This window comes from Pituophis catenifer, unplaced genomic scaffold (assembly GCF_029215685.1).
Source record: "Pituophis catenifer annectens isolate HBS135680 unplaced genomic scaffold, rPitCat1.0.hap2 SCAF_3, whole genome shotgun sequence".
In the NCBI taxonomy this organism is placed as follows: domain Eukaryota; kingdom Metazoa; phylum Chordata; class Lepidosauria; order Squamata; family Colubridae; genus Pituophis; species Pituophis catenifer.
In genome coordinates this window covers 66,478,576-66,501,857 of record NW_027256883.1, presented here as the reverse complement: position 1 = coordinate 66,501,857, position 23,282 = coordinate 66,478,576, and the positions used below count along the sequence as shown (strand labels likewise).

Sequence of the window (23,282 nt, the reverse complement as noted above, 5' to 3'; positions counted from 1 at the left end):
GATCCCCAATAGATTGCTGTTTACCATCTCAAATGTTTAACAAAAGACCAGGATAACAGCAATGCATCCTTTTTATTACCTCATTAACTTTATGAGATAATACTGTCAACACATAATGCCTGAAGGATGCTTTGCTTGGCTGGATGAGCATATAAATGAAAAACCTCCCTTAGTTAAAGACATAGTTTAAGCATTAGTCCTCTGGAGTCCTACAGATTCAGGTCTGTAAATATAAAAACCACACCTTTAAGATCAGAATATAGTAGCTAGAAAACTGGATCTAAGCCAGAGATGGGATATGGAAAAATCAAATATAGAACCTGAGAAATCTGAAGGAATAGCAATATATCAAGTTAAGGTAAGAAATAGGGCTGTGTACCACTTAGGATTCAAAGACAAAAGGCACTTTGGAGTACCCATGCAATATCTATTTGCAACTCCTTGCCCCAAACGTATATTTTCCTGTAATTGTGTTGCAGCCATGGAGGGCAGTTACACAATCTCAAAGAGATATAGCTCATTTCAGGAGTTGTAGTCTCATGCTAGGGGAAACATCTGCATGTTTTAAAAGATCTTTTCAACTTTGAATCTAAAATCCTGTATGGTATGGCTTTGATAAAAAAAACAGTGAACAAAAAATGACTTTCTACGTTTAGCAACATTATTTTTTGAAAAGGGTTCTTCTATTAAGGTTGCTAAGAGAATCCTAGAAAGACAGATTAATCTGGGAATTCAGAGTGTCCTAATTCTGCAGCTGTGCAAAAATATTATTTGCTTAGATTACAATAGTATAAAACTTGTCTGGCCTGTATAAGTTGCAAATGAAACAACTGCAACAGGGTTTATATTTCACACTATTAATGTAACAACGAAACAAAATAAAACCTTACCACTGTTATCTTTATTTTTATGAGGTGAATCCCTTGGTAAAGTACCATAACATGATATATCTTGATAACTAGAACAGTCTATGACATCTAGATGACCTTCCAGCCAACTCTTGTGATGTAAACAAAGGAAAAAATACATTAATTTTCAAGTAAAACAGCATCATTTTCAGTTGCTTTCAACATAAATTCCTCTTTCCTTTATAGTTTCCACATCACTGCTGATTTGGGCCAGTACATCATGTTTTATGATTATATGGCTTTGGATCAGTTAATATAGGGGTCCTCAACCCCTAGGCCACGGACTAGTACCAGTTCATCTTTGGAAACGCCTGATCTGTTACAAGTGATTATTAAATCTTATGACACAAAGAAATCTAAAATTACTTCTATAAAACACTTTTAGCAATTATTCAATTTTATATGCAAATTTCAATGACTGAATGGAATAAAAATTAAAGCTTCCTATTTCACTTATTTCATGGGAAGTATTAATATCAAGGTCAAACATTTCAATATATTTTAGATTATATTTTATGCAACAAAAATTCCATTGCTGATGAGGTGTGCCCAGCCAAGGCAACCACTGTTCCTTCACAAGGCCAAAAGAGATGGGGTAGGGGGAGTTGAAGTGTACGCTGTGGTCATAAAGGTGGGCAGGTTTCCAAGTACCACAGGATTGTTGCAACGGTCATAACTTCAAGGACCAGCCATAACTACTATTTGTTTAGTGCCATCATAATTTTGAGTGGTCAGTCACTGAACAAATGGTGATTAAACAAGGACTAATCTGTGATTGATTATATATTTTAACACTCATGAAACAATGAACAATTTCAAGTATTTATATTGTTTTAACTGTGTTCCTATAGCAAGTTAAAAGACATCGTTCAGCACTGAATGAATAAACATGGTTCCAACTATCCAATGCTTTACAGTGGCATATTGTGCAAAAACATCCTATAACTATTGGTGTGTAAGTAAGAAATTAAAAAAAAAACTTCTAGGTATCTTTGTACTAGGTACAATTGCATTGTAGCTATTTTTATAATTTTCCCCATCAATCAAGAGGAAACATTCTTTTGAATTTAACAAGTATTCACCAATTTTTTTTCTACTAATACCATACTTATTCTAAACAATCTGCAATCATTTTCCTAATTGTTGATATATATGATTTTAAATGATACCTATATAATCTTGTATTAAAAATGAAGAAAAAAAGGATTTGTAATCATATTTTCAAAATACTTTAAAATACTAAATATATTGCCAATAATTCCAATACCTTATCTTCATCACATCCAGAAAGATCTAATCGACTAGAAGATATCTAAAATAACAACCATAACAAATTTTAATATAATGAATGCTATCAACCTGCTAAGAAATTACAGTACACTCCGAGGCTATCTATTACTAAGTTTTGACATATTTCTACATGATATTACATTCATAGCAAACAAAGCTTAATCTACAATTTATCATATATTTAGCATTGATTTCTCTAAATGCAATTTTGAGCATATACCAAATAGTTCTTGAATTTTCAAAAAATACAACTGAGATTTCCAAATGTCTTTTTAAAACATTTACTCAACTGACATGGACAACCACTGACAGAAAGATTATAGGTGGCTTATAAAGCAATTTATTTTAGAGGGAAATTTCCTACTAGCAATAGCAATAGCACTTACATATCGCTTCACAGTGCTTTACAGCCCTCTCTAAGCAGTTTACAGAGTCAGCATATTGCCCCCAGCAATCTGGGTCCTCATTTTACCCACCTTGGAAGGATGGAAGGCTGAGTCAACCTTGAGCCTGGTGAGAATCGAACTGCCAAATTGCAGGCAGCTGAAGACAGCAGAAGTAGCCTGCAATACTGCATTCTAACCACTGTGCCACCACAGCTCTTTTTATAACTACTACTTATCTTAAATTATTTTTCCATTCCATAACTTAATCTGGATATTAGCCGTATCACTTTTCTGCTCAATGCCCTTCCTATAAGAGCAGGAAAAGTTTGCACATAAAGGTCCATCAATTGAACAACATGTTATGGGCTCAGGAGGTATGCTTGTCCTCTAAATCAACATTTTCCCCCAAGATCTATCCCAACCCTGTTGTAATTCAGAATGGATTCAAAAAGATGGCAGATATTGAGTAGGGGCAGATTTGTGGACCAGCTGGATAAGATATAACCAGTGGTGGGATTCAAGTAATTTAACAACCGGTTCTGTGCCCTAATGATTTCTTCTAACAACCAGTTTGCCAAACTGCTTTTGGCAGTTAACAAAACTTAACGAGTTCTCCCGAAGTGGTGCGAACTGGCTGAATCCCACCACTGGATAAAACTGAAGTTTCTCTTTCTTGTGCAGATGCTTTATCTTTTTTATTCTTCCTTGTTATTACAATGTGTTTTAAATCCTCTGTAAGCCACCTTGAGTTGCTATGTGGATTGGGCAGATTTAGAAAGTGAGTAAATAAATAAATAAAATGTGCCAAATAAACTAGCAGAAATTGCTAATTTTGTATTTTGCAGGAAATTCCTACTAATTACACAATCTGAAATTTGTACACATATGACTATGACATTAATATTTACAGTAATACAGGAGTGCAACATCTTAGAAAATTATCTTACATTGTGAACATTTGGTGTGCTAATACTCCTTTGTAAGTGTCGAGTCTTAGCAGAAAGAGCTTCTTTAACTGTGACTGCCTGTGTTAAAATAGAAGGAACACACTGAACTCTACTTACTTTAATAGAGTAGGAAATTAACAAGCAATATTGTATGTTTATAAATCTACTTAAAAACAAGGCTCCATTCTCAGTATATATGAAGATTGCAACATAAATCATATTTCAGGATAAATAGGAACTTCAAATAGAATAGAATAGAATAGAATAGAATAGAATAGAATAGAATAGAATAGAATAGAATAGAATAGAATAGAATAGAATAGAATAGAATAACAGAGTTGGGAGGGACCTTGGAGGTCTTCTAGTCCAACCTCCTGCCTAAGCAGGAAACCCTACACCACTTTAGACAAATGGTTATCCAATATCTTCTTAAAAATTTCCAGTGTTGGAGCATTCACAACTTCTGCAGGCAAATTGTTCCACTGATTAATTGTTCTGTCAGGAAATTTCTCCTTAGTTCTAAGTTGCTTCTCTCCTTGATTAGTTTCCACCCATTGCTTCTTGTTCTACTCTCAGGTGCTTTGGAGAATAGTTTGACTCCCTCTTCTTTGTGGCAACCCCTGAGATATTGGAACACTGCTATCATGTCTCCCCTAGTGTTTCTTTTCATTAAACTAGACATACCCAGTTCCTGCAACCATTCTTCATGTTTTAGCCTCCAATCCCCTAATAATCTTTGTTGCTCTTCTCTGCACTCTTTCTAGAGTCTCAACGTCTTTTTTACATCATGGTGACCGAAACTGAATGCAGTATTCCAATGTGGCCTTACCAAGGCATTATAAAGTGGTATTAACACTTCACGTAATCTTGATTCTATCCCTCTGTTTATTCAGCCCAGAACTGTGTTGGCTTTTTTGGCAGCTGCTCCACACTGCTGGCTCGTATCTAAATGGTTGTCCACTAGGACTTCAAGATCCCTCTCACAGTTACTACTATTGAGCAAGGTACCACATATATTGTACCTGTGCATTTTGTTTTTCTTGCCTAAATGTAGAACCTTACTTTTTTCACTGTTGAATTTCATTTTGTTAGCTAGTGCCCAATGTTCAAGTCTGTCAAGATCCTTCTGTATCTTGAGCCTATCTTCTGGAGTGTTGGCTATTTCTGCCAGCTTGGTGTCATCTGCTGTCATTTATTTATAGCATGTTCTTTCTTTGTTGTTGCATGTCCAGTGATAACCATTTTTATTACCTCAAGATGTAGCAATGACTGGTCATCACTTTAAAATATATTTCAAAAAGTAAGTTTTTAAGGTGATCTGCCGTCTATAGGTAGTCCTCGACTTACAACTGTTCATTTAGTGACCGTTCAAAGTTACAATGGCACTGAAAAAAGTGACTTATACAATCTTTCCCATTTATGACTGTTGCAGCATCCCCATGATCACATGACCAAAATTCAGATGTTTTGACAACTGTTTCATATTTATGATGGTTGCAATGTCCCAAGGTCATGTGATCAACATTTGCAACCTTCTGACAAGCAAGGTCAATGGGGAAGCTGGATTCACTTCAAAACTTGTTACCAATTTAACAACTGCAAGAATTCACTTAAGAAATAGCAATAGCACTTAAGACTTATATACTGCTTCACAGTGCTTTACAGCCCTCCCTAAGCAGTTCATAGAATCAGCATATTGCCCCAACAATCTGGATCCTCATTTTACCGATCTTGGAAGGATGGAAGGCTGCGTCAACCTTGAGCCTGGTGAGAAAAGTCGTAAGATGGGGCAAAACTCACTTAACAAATGTCTCACTTAGCAACAGAAATTTTGGGCTCAATTGTGGTCGTAAGTCGAGGACTACCTGTAATACCAGAGCAACGACATTATGGAAACATTCAGAATGCGAGGTGCTTCAGATCAGATGCAGAAACAATGCTTTGCAGGGCTCATGGGTAGGCATGCCGCACCTGTCAACACTTCCTTCAAGGAAACCGTATCCTATCCTGGTTCACATGATAGCCATTCAACCCCATGAAAATACATTATTGAGTAAGGAGGCACTAACAGCATGCCCAGGCTTGTCTCAAATATGAGTGCTTCTTTATCTTGAACCCTTGAACTTTTTTGATTCAGATTCAAATACACCTCATACCTAACAGCCCAAAGCTTTTTTTCTATTCACCTGTCTCAGACGTTCAAGACTCAAAATATTCTCCACTTGTAATACCCCACGTATATATTTTTCAATGTATGTTTCGCCATCAGAGGTACCCTCATTTTCATTTCTGGCTGCCATCAGAGCTAGAGTCTCTCGGTCCTCAATTTCTTCTGTGGCCTAAAAATTAAATGTTAGGTTTAATGCGTGATTCCAACTTTACGTAGTTCAATCTGCAACAAGGTTCATGTCAGAATGACTTAGTATGAAAAAAACCAATTAGGTATTCCATTTTCTTGATAGGAGCACAATTGTACTTACCTTTGGTATGTTGGATACTATTTCATAGGTCACACCACAAGCATACCATATATTTTTAAGAGATATTCTTCGTTTGAGACTTTGTGTAAAACTCTAGGGGAAAAAAACCCGCAAGTGATCAAATTCTCTAAACTAGTATATCAAATATATATTGAATATTTCTTCTCAAATCTACTTCAGGCACAGTACATATATGAACTTTTAGAAAGAGTATGGTTTTTTTTTCATATGGTTCAACATACATCTATCATTTAAGTCCATGTGAAATGCTTTCAAATTGCAAAACTAAATGGGAACCTATCTAGTAAGTGATAGAATATAAAATGGTTAAGCGTGAACTTTTCAAAGATGAATGAGATTTAACTATAATGTTAAAATGCATAATGGGAAATGGCACAGGCAGGGGCGGGTTTCAAAATCTGTCACTACTGGTTTGCTTGTGGGTGTGCGGGCGCGCATGCGCAGAAGCGTCCGGGCGGGTGGGCGGAGCCTCCCGCCGCTACTGGTTTGCCCGATCTGGGGCGAACCGGTAGCAACCCACCACTGGGCATAGGGTATATAAGACATCACTTACCTGCTTATTATAAATATTAGCAGCAATCCTTTTACGTAACACTAATTCCATTGCAGCAGGATGACTGAGTTGGACTGTAATCTTGAGAATCAAATATATTCTCTCATTTTGAGGTGTTACTCTGTTTAGGTGAACTGAATCATGTACAGAAGAGTCCCAGGCTGCAGTGGCTGAAATCTAAAGGGATAGTTTGGTTGAAGGTTAAATAGAAAACTCAACTCACATCTATGTGGATCTGAAGTGTAAAGATACCTTTTCTTGAAGAAAATTATTTATCTTAGATATTGAAGTGTACATCTAACAAGATTATAGCAATACCCTGTTATATTTTAAAGAGGGGGCTGGTGCTAATGTTCATAATAATGCTTCTAACAACTGCCATTCTAAGACCATTCCCTCCAACAACTGACAGGGCAAACTACTTGTATATAAAATGAGAGCTAATTCCACTCCCTTCTAAAACTTATGTTAGTAATGAAAACTCTGCAAGAAAACAACAAAGTTCAAGAGAGCATCAAGGACTCCACTGTTCAACCCTAAACTACAAATATTTTCTTCTTTTGTTGAACTAAATGCTTTCACGTTTATCAATATCCTCACTGAAAAGACTAGGCCAAGCGGGAGGAGCAACTTAGTTTTAGGATATTCTTCTCCACTATAAGGAAAAAGATCTTTTACGTATTTTTATGTTAAGAAAATATGCTATCGCATCTCTTATTTAATATAATGTAATAGAAACCCCATTTGCATTACAGTGAGGCTCTAACTAATGCAGCTTTCCTAAATCGGTGTCCTCTTATTAGAACTACCACTCCCAGAATTCCTAACTATTGGCCATAATATCTGTAAATTTGAAGAGTTAGTCTGAACATATCTAGCTAACAGAAAATTAATGAAGTTTAGTCTACATCTTATTTTCCATAGCAATCAATCAGATGTTCAAGAACTGAAAATGAAGGCATTATAACTAATAATTTAATATTTATTTATTTATTCATTCATTCATTCCTTTCTTCAATAAAAGGGCTACAATAATAAGAGTTAAAAAACTAGAGTGTATTTTTTTAGGATACTCTTTAAACATCTACTGTATATGTTAAATTTTATTCTTAAGGAATAAGTCTAAACAAAAACAAATTTTTGGCACAATTGTTCAACAAATAAAATGCAAGAAATAATGAGTATTAAGAGATTTGAGTGAAATAATATTATTCCTATAACTGACTAGGAATAGTCAGTAATAGAACCAGAATAACCATAAATCTATTTACCTCATCCTTATTGTGCTTTATGATCGGCAAATAAAAAAATTGACTTCCATGCTCCTTTGGTAGTATTGAATTCACCCCTGATGCATGTGGACCTATTAGCTGTTCGTTGGCACTAAGATCATCAGCTACCAACAAAGAAAATGAAGTTACAATTAAGGTAGAACTAATTTTAAATTCTACCCTGGACCATGTGGGTAGAATTATAACAAACAAAAAACATAAAATAAATCCTAAATACAAATTACACTGCTGAGAAATAGACTTCTGTTTGATTAGCAATCAATGTCAACAGCTGGATTCTTAAACGAGGACAATAGCTGATGGGGGGTATTCAAGTTATTCTAAGTGCAATCTAAATTTATCACAATACCTGATAAAACTTTATTCAAATGTCTACAATATCCTTCCATGTATCATCTCCAAGCAGCAACTAAATATAGCAGAATATATGTCTTCAACAATAATCAGTTTCTTGCTTAATTTATCACTCACCATTATGAAGAAACTGAAAACCTACATGCAATTTTTGAATAGATTTTGGATTTTTTAAATTATTATGTTCCATGAGTCACTTTTTTATTTATGGAGATTTGCCATAGTTTATTTCACTGCACTGCCTCAAGAGAAAGACATCCAGATGACTTATATTTTTATTAAGATCCTTAAGTATATCTTCCCATATTTTAAAGGGATTTCATTGCCCAAGACTAGACTATTCTCAATACATTCAACAAATGCTGTACTTGCCAAAAATCACTTCAAGTCCAAGGTCCAGTTGAAAACTTAATATTATCCATGCAGAACTAAACTGTATCATGAATTCAGCTCAGTATCATGAATACCAAGATGGAACTTACCATTTAAATCAAGAAAAAGTACAGGGACATGTGTTTCCATTCCAGGAGGTGGGACCCTAATAACAAAGAAATGTATCAATCAATAGATTGAATCATAATTTGCATTGATATTTTAATGGTAAATTAAAGGTCTCCTGGGTTGTGAAAGCGGCAATGGTTCACATCAGCGGTTGGTTTTACTTACCTTTACTACCAGTTCGCATTGTGCCCGCCCGCACTCTTCTGTGCATGCGCAGAAACTTCTGCGCATGCGCAAATCATCTATGATGACGTCTAGGTCAGTGGGCGGAGCCTCCTGCCGGTTATACAACCGGTTCTTGTGAACCCGTCTGAACCGGGGGCAACCCACCACTGGTTCACACCCGCCTCCAGGGGGCATTCTTGGACCCAATGTTTTTTGGTAACTAACCTCCAATCTCCAATCTTCCCTACTTGGACAAGATTGTCAGTCTGCAGATGTAATAGTATATGGGAATGATCTTGGGAGATGGGCGAAGAGATGCTGCCTAGGGAAGCAGCAGATAAGGGAGATCATAACCTGTTGTTGCATAGTGATCTGGAACAAGAGGCACAGAAGGAACTCTCCTAGTTTCTCGGGTTGTAAATGTGATGGTGGGAGAAATACAATTTCAGATATGTAAAGTTCTGCTCGTGTAGCTTTACGATAAAGCAGCATTCACTTATTTGCTTGTGTTTCCTGTCTGATCTATCTGGTAAGGCTGACATCAGCTGTAGAAAACCCTAGAGCAAATAGATTATCTAGACCTGTTTCAGACAGGTTACAGGCCAGGATGTACAGTAGTACTGAGACAGTTTTAGTCACGCTTGTGGATGATCTGTGGCAGAGCCTGAATGGTGGTGGTGCATCCATCCTTGTGCTTCTTGATCTCTTGGCTGCTTTTGATACTGTTGACCAAAGTATCCTTCTAAGCTGACTCCATAGGTTGGGGATAGGACGGACTGGGCCTATAATAAAGACACACTACCTCCTGACCTTAGAACAGTAAAGCATCTCTAACTTCATGAAGGGAGGTACTCACTAAAACTTTCTATTGGAATAAATGTACTGAATAGTTTAAATCCTGACGCTATCTTGATGCCAGGCTACATAAAAGATGTGGGTTAAAGCCAACACTTTGAAAGTCACTTAGAAACATTGGGGCTACCAATTCAGGGCATGCAGCACTGAGTTAATGTTTTTAGTGACTAGTGCCAGCTAATGTGCAGCCAGATGTAAGATTTCACATTAATTCTGAAATTTCAAATGAGATTTGATCAGCTCATCAGATGTCAGTGACGTTCTCAGTTAGAAATTATACAGCTGTCCCACCATTGACCATTGACTTAAGCCATTAATGCCTCCAAACTGACCATTCCATTTGATTCTTTTTTCTCCCACTTCTTCCTCTAAATTCATCGCAACAACCTTAAATTCTAATCGTTTTGAAAATCGTGACCCGTTGATGTTTTAGGAGTATTTAGAAAATGCAATAACACTTCCTTTAACAATTAACAAAGAGTACATTTCTGCATTCATCAACGTTATATGCAGAAACTGCTGTCATCTTGAATTACTGGATGAAAGACAGGGCAGAAATCAAATCATCTGGATGAGCCTATTATTGCTTGTCTCGAACAACGGATTAAAGATATACATGGGCAAATGGACATGGCAACCCTTTCAACTAATCATTCCCTTAAACTGCTGACAGCAGTTAAAACAACTTTTACTCTGGAAAAGTATTTACATTTAGAAATGCCATCAGTGGAGAGACAGTTATTTGTTAAGTTTAGATTCAAACTTCTAGATACCAACGTTAGATTCGGCCGCTATCGGAAAACCCCGTATGACAAAAGAATATGCATACGTGGGGTAAACGTCGTGGAGGACACGGCACATATAATATTCGAATGTAGTCTATCAAGAAGTAAGAAAACAATATCTGTCCCCAATTATAAATAAATTTCCCCACTGGAATGTAAGCCAAAAATTAGCATTTCTGTTGAGGGCTGACTCTCCTCCCCTGGTAAGAGCGATCACTCGATACCTTAAAAGAATGACGGCAATACGAGCCAGTTATATCAAAAAACATTTTATCGATTGTAAGAAAGATGAGCTCAGTTAGAGAGGAGCTATCCTATTTGGGTTATCTAGTCTTGGCAACTTAGCTATTGAAATTTGATATTGTAAAATTTTAATGTCATCCATCATATATTTTTAGATTGCTATTTTTGTAACTGTTTTATCTTTTTCCCTTTTTCTTTTCTGTTTTGTTTGAAAAGGCCTTCGGGCTATTCAATAAACTATACTATACTGTGCTTGTCTCGAAATAAATTAAGGTCTCACCCAAAAGATGCTGGCTCCTTCTATTTTATCACATAACAAGACTGTAAAATCATTTGGACTGAGAGTGTGTGATTAGCCAAAGACATTCAGGACTGAAATTCCCAAATCCTAGTCCAACATCTTATAATAAAAAAATGACAAAGTATAATAAATCTAAATTTATAACTACTGTACTAAACTGGTGAAGGAGTAATTAATTAAATATATTAAATTAATTAATTAAATATCTTATTTTCCCCAAATTTCTATTTTTCAGACTTGAAAAAACTACTCCAAAGATAAGCACTAAAAAACTTCACCACACCTAAGTGCACTACTAGAAAACAGAGGGGAGAAAAAAAGATCAAATGAATTATTCTTTATTATATGATGACATATTACCCTATTGTAATTGGGTTGTTTCTGCTTGTGATTGCATTACTTTATGTTGCTAACTTTTCTCAGAGCATCAGCTTGATGTGATATAAAATTTAACATTAAAAATAATCCCACACGCATTGTAACACAGCAACCTCCTTTCCCTGCATTTCGATACTCATGTGAACTTATTTTATACTGAATGTGCAATGTGATGCAGTGACTTTCTCCACCTACCAGTTTGCAGGAGCACCTGGAATACCACTGTTTGGTGCTGGGACTAGCACAGCATTTCTCTCCTCTGTAAGTCCCACCCATTGTTCTACAAGCCTGGCTTCTCTTTCTATGTCATCATCTGTTTTCTCTATAATGCAAAGAAACATATCGAGGAGGCAAGAGACAGCATATTAGAGGCAAAATTTTTAAGATAACAGTATGTTCAATATTGTGGAGGAAGCCATGGCAGATTATTTTTAAATTAACCATGGACAAAACTCAGCTCTAACAGAACTCATGAAAAGGTGCAGAGAATAGCAAAAAAGATGATTAGGGGACTGGAGGCTAAGACATATGAAGAACAGTTGCAGGAATTGTTGGTTACACTAGAATAATATAGTGAAAAGAAGGATTGGGGTGATATGATAATAGTGTTCCAATATTTGAGAAGCTGCCACAAAGAAGAGGGAGTCATGCTATATTCCAAAGCACCAAAATGCAAAACAAGAAACAATGGGTGGAAATTAACCAAGGAGAGAAGCAACCTAGAACTAAGGAGAAATTTCCTGACAGTGAGAACAATCCCCCAGTGGAATGGCTTGCCTTCAGGGGTTGTGGCTGGTCTATCACTGAAGGCTTTTAAGAAAAGACTGGACATCCATTTGTCTGAACTGGTATTGGGTTTCCTGCTTGAGCAGGGGGTTGGACTAGAAGATCTCCAAGGTCCCTTCCAACTCTGATGAAGAAGATGATGATAAATACTGTCACTGAAGTAGCTGTCCTGTTTCACTTTCTAATGAACTAAACAGCATCATGGTTGAAATATTAAAAGTTCTTTTTGAACTATATGACTTTCAAATATTAAAATAAATATTTGTAGGAGGCCATGACAGCAATATGCACTATCTGCAAACAATTATAAAGGGTTATAAAGGAAGCTAAGTCACAAGCCTCACAAACCTTGTTTATTGTTGATTTTTTTAATTTGCTCATCTAAGTACTCTTTGCGTTTTATTAGCGCTTCTGACCATTTCTCCCTCACGCAGTTCAAATCTTCCTCCTAGTAGAAAAAAGTATATATTTGAAATTAAAATATATATATTTAGTTCTCTGCAGCTTCATGTTTGATTGGAAAAATTATTTAATCATTTTTCTTGTTGATACAGGGAAGAATAAATACTTCAGTTACAACAGAGTCACAATAAATTGCCCCCAAAAGGCAAGCTCACCCAAATTGCAAACAGCAGAGAGAAAGAAAAGCTGGAAAATGCACCAGATTTTTCATAGAAATATTTCTCTATTTCAAATTTACTTTTGTAAATCTATGATTTCAACCTAAGCAGGAAAGTAATGCAGCAATCAACAAATAATAGCATAAGGAAGTGTTGATTAAATCAGTATAACAACCCTTAAAACTGCATCAATTCTTTCATATTTTGCTCTTTACCAATGCAACTAAACCATCCCCATGCAAAACCAAAAACCATGCAGTCATTCATGCTTTTTGACATTACTAGTATGTTTTGTCTGTTCCTCAGCATACATTATCAAGAAGCACTATAAGCAGCTTAAAGCACATTAGTAGCTAATTTGGGCTCAAACTACTTGTGAGAGCAGCTTGGTTGTGTATTTAATCTTGGATCTATGCAAATCAAACAGGAGTAAGGGGAGTATATAAACTTTTGCCTGCTTTAATTTACCTTCCCATAGTCTGACCCTGAAGCCACCTTCCCTTCAATCCAGTTTAGAATCAGGAATGCATCTAATCACAGAGGATTGTCTAGGGAAAGGCCTGCAGAAAATTATCAATATTTGCACTGGAGAAAGGGAATGGGGTTCCGTTCTCATTACTTATAAACCCCTTAAATTGGTTCCAGATGGTCCTCTTTGTACACGATAGTTAAATCTGAGCCTCAGCATAAAGATTTATAAGTAGTTCAAACTAAATTTCCATAATAAGTAACTGTACAATCTATTAAACTATTCTGGGATATGTTGAAACTAATAGCTGGGTTAATTTTGCTGCTTCTTAAAATTTAAAAACCTCTATTAGTTTTGCATTAAAATGTATTATTTAATTCTAAAATCTCTTATAGGCTATTATTAGGAAAGAAGCATTCATAGGTATTTTAAAAAATTAACATGGGACTAAAAATTAAATTTGCACAACATTAAATCAGAATAAAGCTTAAAATAAATTCTAGATGATTACTGTATTTGAAAATCTAATAGGATTTTGTATAAGATTAAAATGTAGATATTCATACATTAAAAAAGCTTTCAACTTTGTGCAAGGATTATTCTATTAAGAAATTTACTAAATCTGAATTGTGTTGGGAGATTGTTGAAAATATTGTTGAGTTGTGGGTAGGTTATACAGGCAGCCTTCTTAAGAAAGCCAGTGCTGCTTGCCTGAACTCCATCAATGTACAAAAACTTCTCATGGTTTTTATTTATTAAAAGAAGCACCTATTATCTTTCAATCTATTGCATTTATTTTATATGCTGTTTTATTGTTGTTCTAATTGTTTTGCAAGTCATTAAGAGAATTTTTAACCCAAAGTTTAGCTAAATGCATTTTCCATGAACAAATACAGTGTATGGTATATTGATAGTTATAGATGTCAAGTGCAACAATATAGTTTATGATCAAATTTAATCTAAATAATTGAAAAGGTCTTTAAAGCCAGAGAGTACTTCAAAAGCTAGTACTGTTTGTGCTAATATTCTAGAAATGCTTTGATGACAATTAGCATTAGCTGTGCCCCATGCTGTGTGATTTAATAGCAACAGCAGCAATACCTGATAACTATCCATATCACCATCATCATCATCTCCTTTCTGATGGAAAAAAATAAGCTTTATAAACACATAGAACATGCATTATTGGTAACACACCTTAACAAATGCAAGATACGTGCAACACAGATTTTGAAACACCCCCTCCCCCCCAATTAGCCTCAGTAGTCGAGTAACACTGCTCAAGGAAGCAATCGAGTGTCTCTCTTACATACACAATAAAGTTATGGGAGTTCAGGTTTCTATGCTACAGGTTCCCAATCTTGGCAACTTTAAGATGTATGGACTTCAACTCTCAAAATTTCCCAGCTATGCTGGCTGGGGAATTCTGGGAGTTGAAGTCCACACATTTTAAAGAAGCCTGAGCTCCCATAATTTTATTGTGTATGTAAGAGTCAGGAATTCCCAAAAGACTGGAACTCCTGTTCTATGCTGCTGAGATGCGATTTGTCAGTTAACACTTTCTCAAAGGAAATAAAGTCTACAAAGGAAAGTTTCTTGCAATCAAACATGAACTGGAAACCCCAGTTCAACAATTTTGAAGTCATGCTTGAAGGGAGAAGAGCACATCTGTTCTTTGATTACCCAAAAATTGTTCTCAGTTTATAGATTTTAGTTTACAAAAATGGGCATTTTAAAAAGCAAAATTTAGATATGTGTTACATACTGTATTTAGCCTATTTACCTGAGGATTTACTCTTCTTTTTATTTGGTGTATTATGAGTTAGCATATGCAATCTGAGGGAACTAGCATTACTGCACTGAGAAATTCATCAAAGAAACATGGGTTAAAAAATTGTAAATTTACTTATTGGAAAGATATCATCTATAGTTTGTTTTTCTTCTAAGCAGCTTTCAATGGCACAAATATTACTTTATCCATTTTCTCTTCATTACTACTCTGTAGGATTAGTTAAAACTTTTATTCATGCTATCCAAAACTGAGTCTCCTAACTCAAACATAGAATCAATTATTCCCATTGATTAGGGTTAAAAGCTTATTACCTCTTTACACTTGAAAGCACTACATCTTGTGGGGAAGAATGATGGAAGATAAATGGCTGCTAGTTACAGTAGCCATTTTTCTTTTCCTGGAAATACATTTCAAATTTCTATATGTAGAATGGCACTATTACACTAAGTATTTTCTTATTCATGTAAGCCATTATCAGTGGCTAACCCAAAGTTCAAAAAGTAAACAACCTATACTGATCTTCAGGCTTGTCCACTATCTATCTTTTTCTAAACATAAAAGTTGAAGAGAAAATGGTTCCATTTTGGGGTTGTTGTTTTTTATGAAACAGGCCAATGCCAAATGATAGTTTTACCTAGTTTAGTACCAACCATATTTCACAGTTTGCACATAATAGACAGCTATCGTTCATTCTAAAGTAAAAATGAAAATGTTTTAAATTTTCCATTCACATCTGAAAAAGAAGCAAATATATGTGCCTATGGTTATTCTGTAAGCAGAGATACATGTACTCATAGTGTTAATGTAATTTGTTTAAGAACTTCTAAATTATAGCTTGCATCAGGATAATATGGTTCTTTTGCAAGTGTTTGGAGTTAAACTTTCAAAAGCCCCAGCCAGTCTGTCCTATGGTCAGAAATTCTGAGAGTTTTAGTTCAAAATAGCTACAAATCACTAAGTTATTTAAATGGGGGATAGGAATCACACAAATACCATCACTGAGTTTTGAGATATGTGAAAAAGAGAAAGGGAGGGAGAGAATTAAGAATTCTTAATTATTAAGAATTATTAAGAGCCCATGACTTTAGCTTGGCTGGCACATATATTTCTTCCATACTGCCCAGGGCTTGTCTATTATCATTCCATATCTCCCAATAAAGAACTGCTGATCTTATAATGATCTGAAGGTCACAAGTGAGTCAGAAGGAAGTGGTGTACACAGTACTCTTTCTAATATTATTGCAATGTTCCGTTTATGAGTTACGATGTATAAACTTTGGGAAAGCATGTCAAATGCACATGTTGATAGCTGTGTTACGTGCCACCACTGAAAGACTAAATTTGCACCATGCTTTAATATTTCAATATTTAGAAGGCCTACCTGGTAACTGTCTAATCCCCGTTGCAATTTGGTTGATCTTGCAGTCACACAGCCAATGGACACAGACAGAATAGCTTCAACCATGAGTGGCAATGTTCCTGAGTGTTGCACTGGCTTAACTGCCACCTGAACTCTACGAGAATGACCCTGCACAATTAAAAAAAGGGAGAGGGGAAGTAATATAAAAAAATATACTAACACACTAACATTATTTTTTAGAGGAGAAAATCCCATCCACTATACCTGTCTAAGTTGGAAAATTCCTCCTGTGTTTACATCTTTTGCCTGGTGAAGCTCCACAGCGGCATAATCACCAATTTCATTTAGTTCTTGAATTGAAACCCACATTTCTATTCGACGTGTTACTTCATTCCACCTAAAAACATGTAAAGGAAATCAATAAATATACTTTTCAGAAGCCTCAAAATAACTAATTCCCAATGAAGGTTCAAGGATAATGTAATACCTGTCTCTCAAGGTCCTAGATTTTGCACGAAGAGAATCTACCTCCCATATGGAGGTCCCATTTCCAGCACATCTGTGACCCCAGACCTCAATAGCAAGAGCTCCATCTGCAATGAACTCCAGAAATTCCTCTGTTACATTCACCACATAATCCTAAAAAGATGGGAACATTTACCACAGAAAACATAATGTATACTCTGTATGATAAAGAAGAAATAAATCAAATTCCCAGACTCAAACTGGATTGCAAATGAAGAGAAAAATACAGCTAAAGTTGTATGAATAATTCCATGAATCAATTCATCTGCTCCAACATGCTGTACCATGCAGATTCCAGGATATACTTAATAGATTTCTATTTTATAACAATAGAATGCTTTCAGAAATAATCAAAAACCAGTTTTTATAAGTGGTGAATACAATATATTTTGTATTCAAACCTGTATCTCAGAATGACAAAGCTGAACTTGAAATGATTGCTATTACCCCTCCCCAATAAACTTTAATTTATAAATTACCAGATTATTTACATTATCTTTTAAATTATAAGATTAATTACATAATAATGTATAACTTCTTTCTGCTTTTAATGTTTATATGTTTTTCATTGGTTCTAGCTAAAAGTGTTTGTGCGTGTGTTTGTGCCTTTGACTCAGTGTTGACTCTGCCCACACTGTACTAATTAATCCCTGCATTTATCTTTTCAAAAAATTTGGAAGTGGTTTGCCACTGCCTTCTTCCTAGGATTGAGAGGGAGTGTGCGGTCCAAGGACCCTAAACTGGTTTCATACTGAGGCAGGAAGAGAAAGTCCTCCTGTTTTATAGCAGGCTGTCTTTAACCTCTATACCAAATTAGTTCCCTTCACTAATTATTTTATAATAATTGCATATGTTTAAAACTAACTGAAAATTGAGAAAAGATTTTTTGAACAGTAGATGTAAGTCGAATCAATAAATTTGATTCATGTTTATCCTCTGATACCAAAAGAAAATGGCTTCTTACTTCTCTTAAAATTTCCTTTTTCAATTGGTTTTCTCGGAAGTTTAAATGATCCTACAGTTAGTCCTTGACCTATAATGGTTAGTTCAGCAACCATTCTAAGTTATGATGGCACTTAGAGTTACAGCTATTCTAGCACCCTTGTGGTCATGAGATAGCGATCTGGGTGCTTGGCAACCTGTTTCCACTGACAACAACTCACAGCACCCCACAATCATCACTTGCAATCTTCCCTGTTGGTTCCTCAGAAAATCAATTGGAAGGCCATCAGGGAAGGTCAGAAATCTCTGGGATAAATCTTCCCCACCTGGGCATCCTTCCCCACCTCTCTGTGCTTGTGCTGCACTCATTCACCCCTGTGCACCCTCCCTTACCTGCGCCTCCCTTGCCTCACCTAATAACTATGGGATTCAGTTAATGATGTCAACCAGGACTGCAGAGATTGCTGTTGCTAAGCAACATGGTCATACTTTACAACCTCATTGCTTAATGATGGAAATTCCAGTCAAAAACGCTGTTGAAAGTCAAGAACTATCTATAGGAATTCCTACCAGAAGCAGGATACACAATGTCTCTCTTTGATATATGTAATAGCTTATAGTTTATGGTGGTTTAATAAAATCAACAATTGATTACATTTCTAAATGCCTGCCTAAGGAAACACATAGAATCAATTATACTGCAGGCAGCCCCAAAGTGTATTACTAACTTCAAATAGGCAGAAAAATGAGCTACTCTCTGATATAATTTCTGATATAGACCAGGGGTGGGCAACAGCTTGGCTGTCTCAGGAATTCTGGGAGTTAAAGTCCACAGGTTGTAAAAGGGCCACAGTTGCCCACCCCTGATGTAGACAATTAAATGAACTGGGCTTCCAAATAGATACTAAATAATTTGCATTCTTGTTTTTCAAATGAATAAATATTGAGGTTTTTGCATTTACAAAAATGGACTAACTCAAATCCCTTTACCCTACAGTGTATATGCAATACAAGAGTCAAAAACATAACCATGATGGTCTAAAGAGAAACAAATAATTACCCTACAATGAGAGAAAGTCACTGTAAATTGGACATCTTTGCCCAGAGGTGAAGGCACATCTGGATCTACAACTGGCGCTGCAACGGTTGGTTCACACTGATCCCAGAAGGTATATTGACAAAAGACAAAGTTTGAAAGATTCAGTGGTAGTCCCGTTGCTTCTTTGATTTTTACCTGAACAATTATGAAACATAAATTCAGTAAACCAAAATATTTACGTTTCTAAACAAGTATTTAGTTACAAAAATGCAGAAATATGTCTCCAATGGGAAAACTTGTATCTTAATTAGCACAGTGCTACAGTTTTGATTCCAAAGGTTCTTCTAATACTTCTAAAGATACTTATGGCACATTGGGATTCAGACATGGCACTTCTCTGCAAATGATTAAAACACTTATTTATTTTCCTGGAACCATCCAGCTGCCCTTCCAAGCTGCCATCTGCAGCTGCTTTGAAGGAGCTGCAGAAAATTGCTGTTTGTGCTCGAAAACATTTTTTGAATTCAAATTGTTGCATGAACCTGAGATATAGAGAAAGACAGAGAAGGCAGGGGATGTATATGAAAGGGCCAACTGACTACATATCAATTAAAAATAATCCCTAAAGCAAATGGACTCCTTACATTTCTCAAATTGGGGTTTGTTTTGTTTTTTTTTTACTCAGAGAATGGCAGCTTTTTCTAAAACTGACCGTGAAAGTGTTGGCTGAAATATGAATTCATCTCCAAGAGAAAGAAATCAAACATCTTGTAAGAATAGGATTGGGAATTATTTCCAATCAAGGAGCTGAACTTAACTTCACCCGAGAGGAGGTCACTAGAGCTGCATACCAGCAGAAGGTAAGGCAACCATGAATAGTCTCCCCGTTAACACATGCATGTTCACTTACAAACACAGCTTTCCAGCCTTACTTTCTCTATTCACTCAGACAAAGCAGCTGAGGGAAATTTTTCCCTGCCCAGTTCTGCGATGGATTTCCTTTTTCAGTTCAGGGCCAAAGAAACTGACTTATTTTTCAACCCTTTCTAAATGGTGACAGAGAGAAAAGAATTTTGTCTCCATTCCACCCATTTGATTACAAAGCAGTCAAAATGTTTCTTCTATTTCAGTGCTATGATCGGAGGTGGGGCAAGGCCTAAGGAATGATACATCTTGGACATGAACCTCTCCCCCACCCAAAGCTTCATTTTGTCTCTGGTCTTCAGCACAGAATACAACTGATCAGCACAGAATATAATCTGAAAACCTCTTATTAACAATTTGCAAATAGGTGGCAGTTAGCTGAACTTAGCTAGAATATAGATTTAACCCTAGAAAATGTAACTGTGGAAGACCAGGACTTTCTAGAGCATAATTACGGAAGGAGCCACCCTGTCTTTGGGAAGCAAGCGTTCCAAGAGAAAGGAAAGCACACAAGGCTAGCTTCCAAGGTTCTGCTCCACCTATTTCCTGTAGGGTTGCAATCATTTCTGTGTTACTGTACATTATAAGTAATCACCAACATCTTAAATTGAAGTTGCTTCTTCAAGATTGGCCTATCTTGGTATCAGACCAGGATCAATGGCCACTTGATCTTGCTGGAATTCAACTATTTGTTTCTTCCTACCTAGTCCCACACACCTAGCTACTACGTGAAGACTTTTGACACTATCAGCTGCTAAGCCTAGGTGAAGATATACACCTGGTAACATCAGCATTTAAATGATATACAGCTCTGAACTTCCTTTCCAGTGGCTTCCTATATCACAAATGTTTTAATATTGTCAGTCAACTGAAGCTCTAAATATTGACAACAGAAACAATTTCCTATTGCAGTATTCTAAGCTGTGTAATTACCAAATTGTATTTTTTAAAAATATCTACTCCTAAAAAACATCTGGACATAGATGATGCAGCCCTTACCCTGCATGTGAATTTTTTTGGTCTGTGGATAATTTCTCCATTATTATCCATGATTTCTAAGCTTCCACTTTCACTAGAGTTTTCAGAAGAATCATCTCCTTCCATAATACGTTCTGGGACAGCACCAGTGACACGCATCACTTCAACATGCAGGCGGCCTACCACCTGTATTACAAAAACAGTATCTTAAGATGTTAAAGAGGTCCCTAGCATCTAATATCAATAATGCAGATGAGATACATACATACATATATATAATTTATATATCATACTACTGTATCTTCAGCAACTAAATAAAGAAAAAATACATATATAATGTTTTCAAGTTTGACATACTAGTCTTCTTAAACAACATTTATAATAAACTTATACTACAAAGATGTATATGTATAGAAATGATCTTGGAAGATGGGATGAAGTCCCATATACCCTCACAGTATATAACTGTGCACCTAATTTCAGCGTACTTAAACCTATTATTAATTTACATATTCTAAAAGAAATAATTTTGAAAATCCTTTTCTTTCATTGATATGACCTTTAAATTAAACACACTAGAACTCTGTGTGGAGAAACTATTTGTCAGCATATGCAATTTAGTTGTTCTCCATATGTCCCACAGATGTCCTGTTTATTTGTGGATATCAGTGGATGGTTTTTCTTTTCTTCAGACTTTCACTCCACAGATCAACAATGTAGTGTGTCTGGCATTTTTTTCCTTTAAGCCACATCCTTTGCCTTTTCCAACCCTTTGCTAATAGAGACTGCAAACAGCAGCAGCACCAAATAAACAAAGAGAAAAACAGGAAGACAGCAGATGGCAATTCCAACTGTGCTATACATAACAAGTCATTATTTGCAATTCATTCATTCAATCAAGGCAGTCATTCACAGGATGTATATGGCTCCCTATTTCATATAACGATTCCAACAATCAATAAAACAAAGACACAAACCAGAAGTACCCTTTTCCCTAGACACCAGACCAAACAAGCCTCCCAGCAAAATCCCCATCCTTGCTCAATGCTTGGGGAAAGAGCCAAGTCTTCAAGGTCCCCCAGAAAACTGAAAGGGCAAGAATGTACATGTATAACAAAGATACTCCTTTTGCAAACAAAGTGCAATATTTATTATGGATTAAGCCTCACCTCTCCTTGTTGGCTAATTATTGGTACTGCATACTGAAGCTTAACATCACAGAAAAGGCACTCCAAAAAGACATTTGCTACGCCAATTAAATTGTGGTTTTCTTGGGCTTCATAGAAAGGGTCACCTCTTTTTCCGGTGAGTCTCTTTATCTATTTTTTTTTAAGAAGATATGAATTACAAAGGCATGAAGGCAGAATGATTCAATATGGAAATGAAAAGCTATATTTTGGAATATATATTATTTATCATAAATAATTACACTATTATTTTCATTTGTATTATTATTTATTGTAATAATTATATTATGTATCAGAGCAGAAATATACATATTATTTGCTCCAAAAAGTTATATCAGTTAAAAAATAACATTTTAAGGACCAACAGTTTATTTATCTTTAAAACAGAAGTAATAAAGACTTCAAATAATCTCTTTTCTCTCCCAAATATAGGACACAATGTAGTAATTAGGATCATTTTAACTGTCAGGATAGAAACATAGTAAATGTAATAATAAAACATGCTTATTTCTTTTTGTTAGGCAGGCAATATCTTATAATGCCTGACAAAAATCAGTGAGAGGAACTATATTTCAGAGTACTAGCCATGTAATATGAGTAGCATAATGAACCAGACCAGTAATGGCGAACCTTTTAGCCATGGTGTGTCAAAAACTTGGAAAATGTCTAAAGTGAGTCTGCTGGCATGTCACCCCTCCCTCCCCAAAAGGAGAAACAATTCTCTCTCCTCATGCGCTACATAGACCCTTCTGAACAGTGGCACCGAGCAGCAGCATAGAAGCTGGGTCTGAAGTCAAAGGTCTGGGTTTTGACTTCACCTCTAGTGCCACTACTCTCACTCAAAAAGGCACCTCATGCAATTATGAGTTTTGGGAAACGGTATGATTGCTCCCCAGGATCAGCTGCATGTCGTCCCAGGATCTGCTGCACTTTGCAGGAAATGTTCTCTTTATGGTGCAGACACCTGGGCCTATCTGAGGATGCCCAGGTTGCAGATGGCCTTTGTTCTTGACAAAATTTCAGAGGATGCTCTTCTGCAGCCTCGGCAACCTCTGAAAATCATCTGAAAGGATGCCCCATTCTTGTGCAACTTCCAGAGTTATACAAGACCACATTTCACTCTCATATAACCACTATAGCTTCCAGAAATCATGAGAATGTTGTGTGCTTTTGAAATTAGTTGTTGTCGGGTACCACATCA

General features: G+C 36.0%; 1 protein-coding gene across 4 annotated transcripts in view; it reads right to left on the bottom strand.

Moving 5' to 3' along the window:
- The window catches only part of KIF13A (kinesin family member 13A), a 74,824-nt gene that overhangs the window by 11,648 nt on the left and 39,894 nt on the right, over positions 1-23,282 (bottom strand). For 3 of the 4 annotated variants that reach the window (XM_070940669.1, XM_070940670.1, XM_070940671.1), the window contains exons 20-36: positions 22,064-22,213; positions 20,916-21,080; positions 19,014-19,187; positions 16,974-17,125; positions 16,751-16,883; positions 16,508-16,654; positions 14,436-14,474; positions 12,594-12,693; positions 11,655-11,781; positions 8,714-8,769; positions 7,857-7,981; positions 6,586-6,762; positions 6,012-6,104; positions 5,718-5,870; positions 3,532-3,609; positions 2,176-2,220; positions 891-999 (exon numbers count right to left, since the gene is read on the bottom strand). In XM_070940669.1, coding sequence (XP_070796770.1) covers positions 891-999; positions 2,176-2,220; positions 3,532-3,609; positions 5,718-5,870; positions 6,012-6,104; positions 6,586-6,762; positions 7,857-7,981; positions 8,714-8,769; positions 11,655-11,781; positions 12,594-12,693; positions 14,436-14,474; positions 16,508-16,654; positions 16,751-16,883; positions 16,974-17,125; positions 19,014-19,187; positions 20,916-21,080; positions 22,064-22,213 — 2,023 coding nt within the window. The remainder of the gene's footprint in view (positions 1-890; positions 1,000-2,175; positions 2,221-3,531; positions 3,610-5,717; positions 5,871-6,011; positions 6,105-6,585; positions 6,763-7,856; positions 7,982-8,713; positions 8,770-11,654; positions 11,782-12,593; positions 12,694-14,435; positions 14,475-16,507; positions 16,655-16,750; positions 16,884-16,973; positions 17,126-19,013; positions 19,188-20,915; positions 21,081-22,063; positions 22,214-23,282) is intronic. The other variant, XM_070940672.1, reaches the window with a different exon arrangement.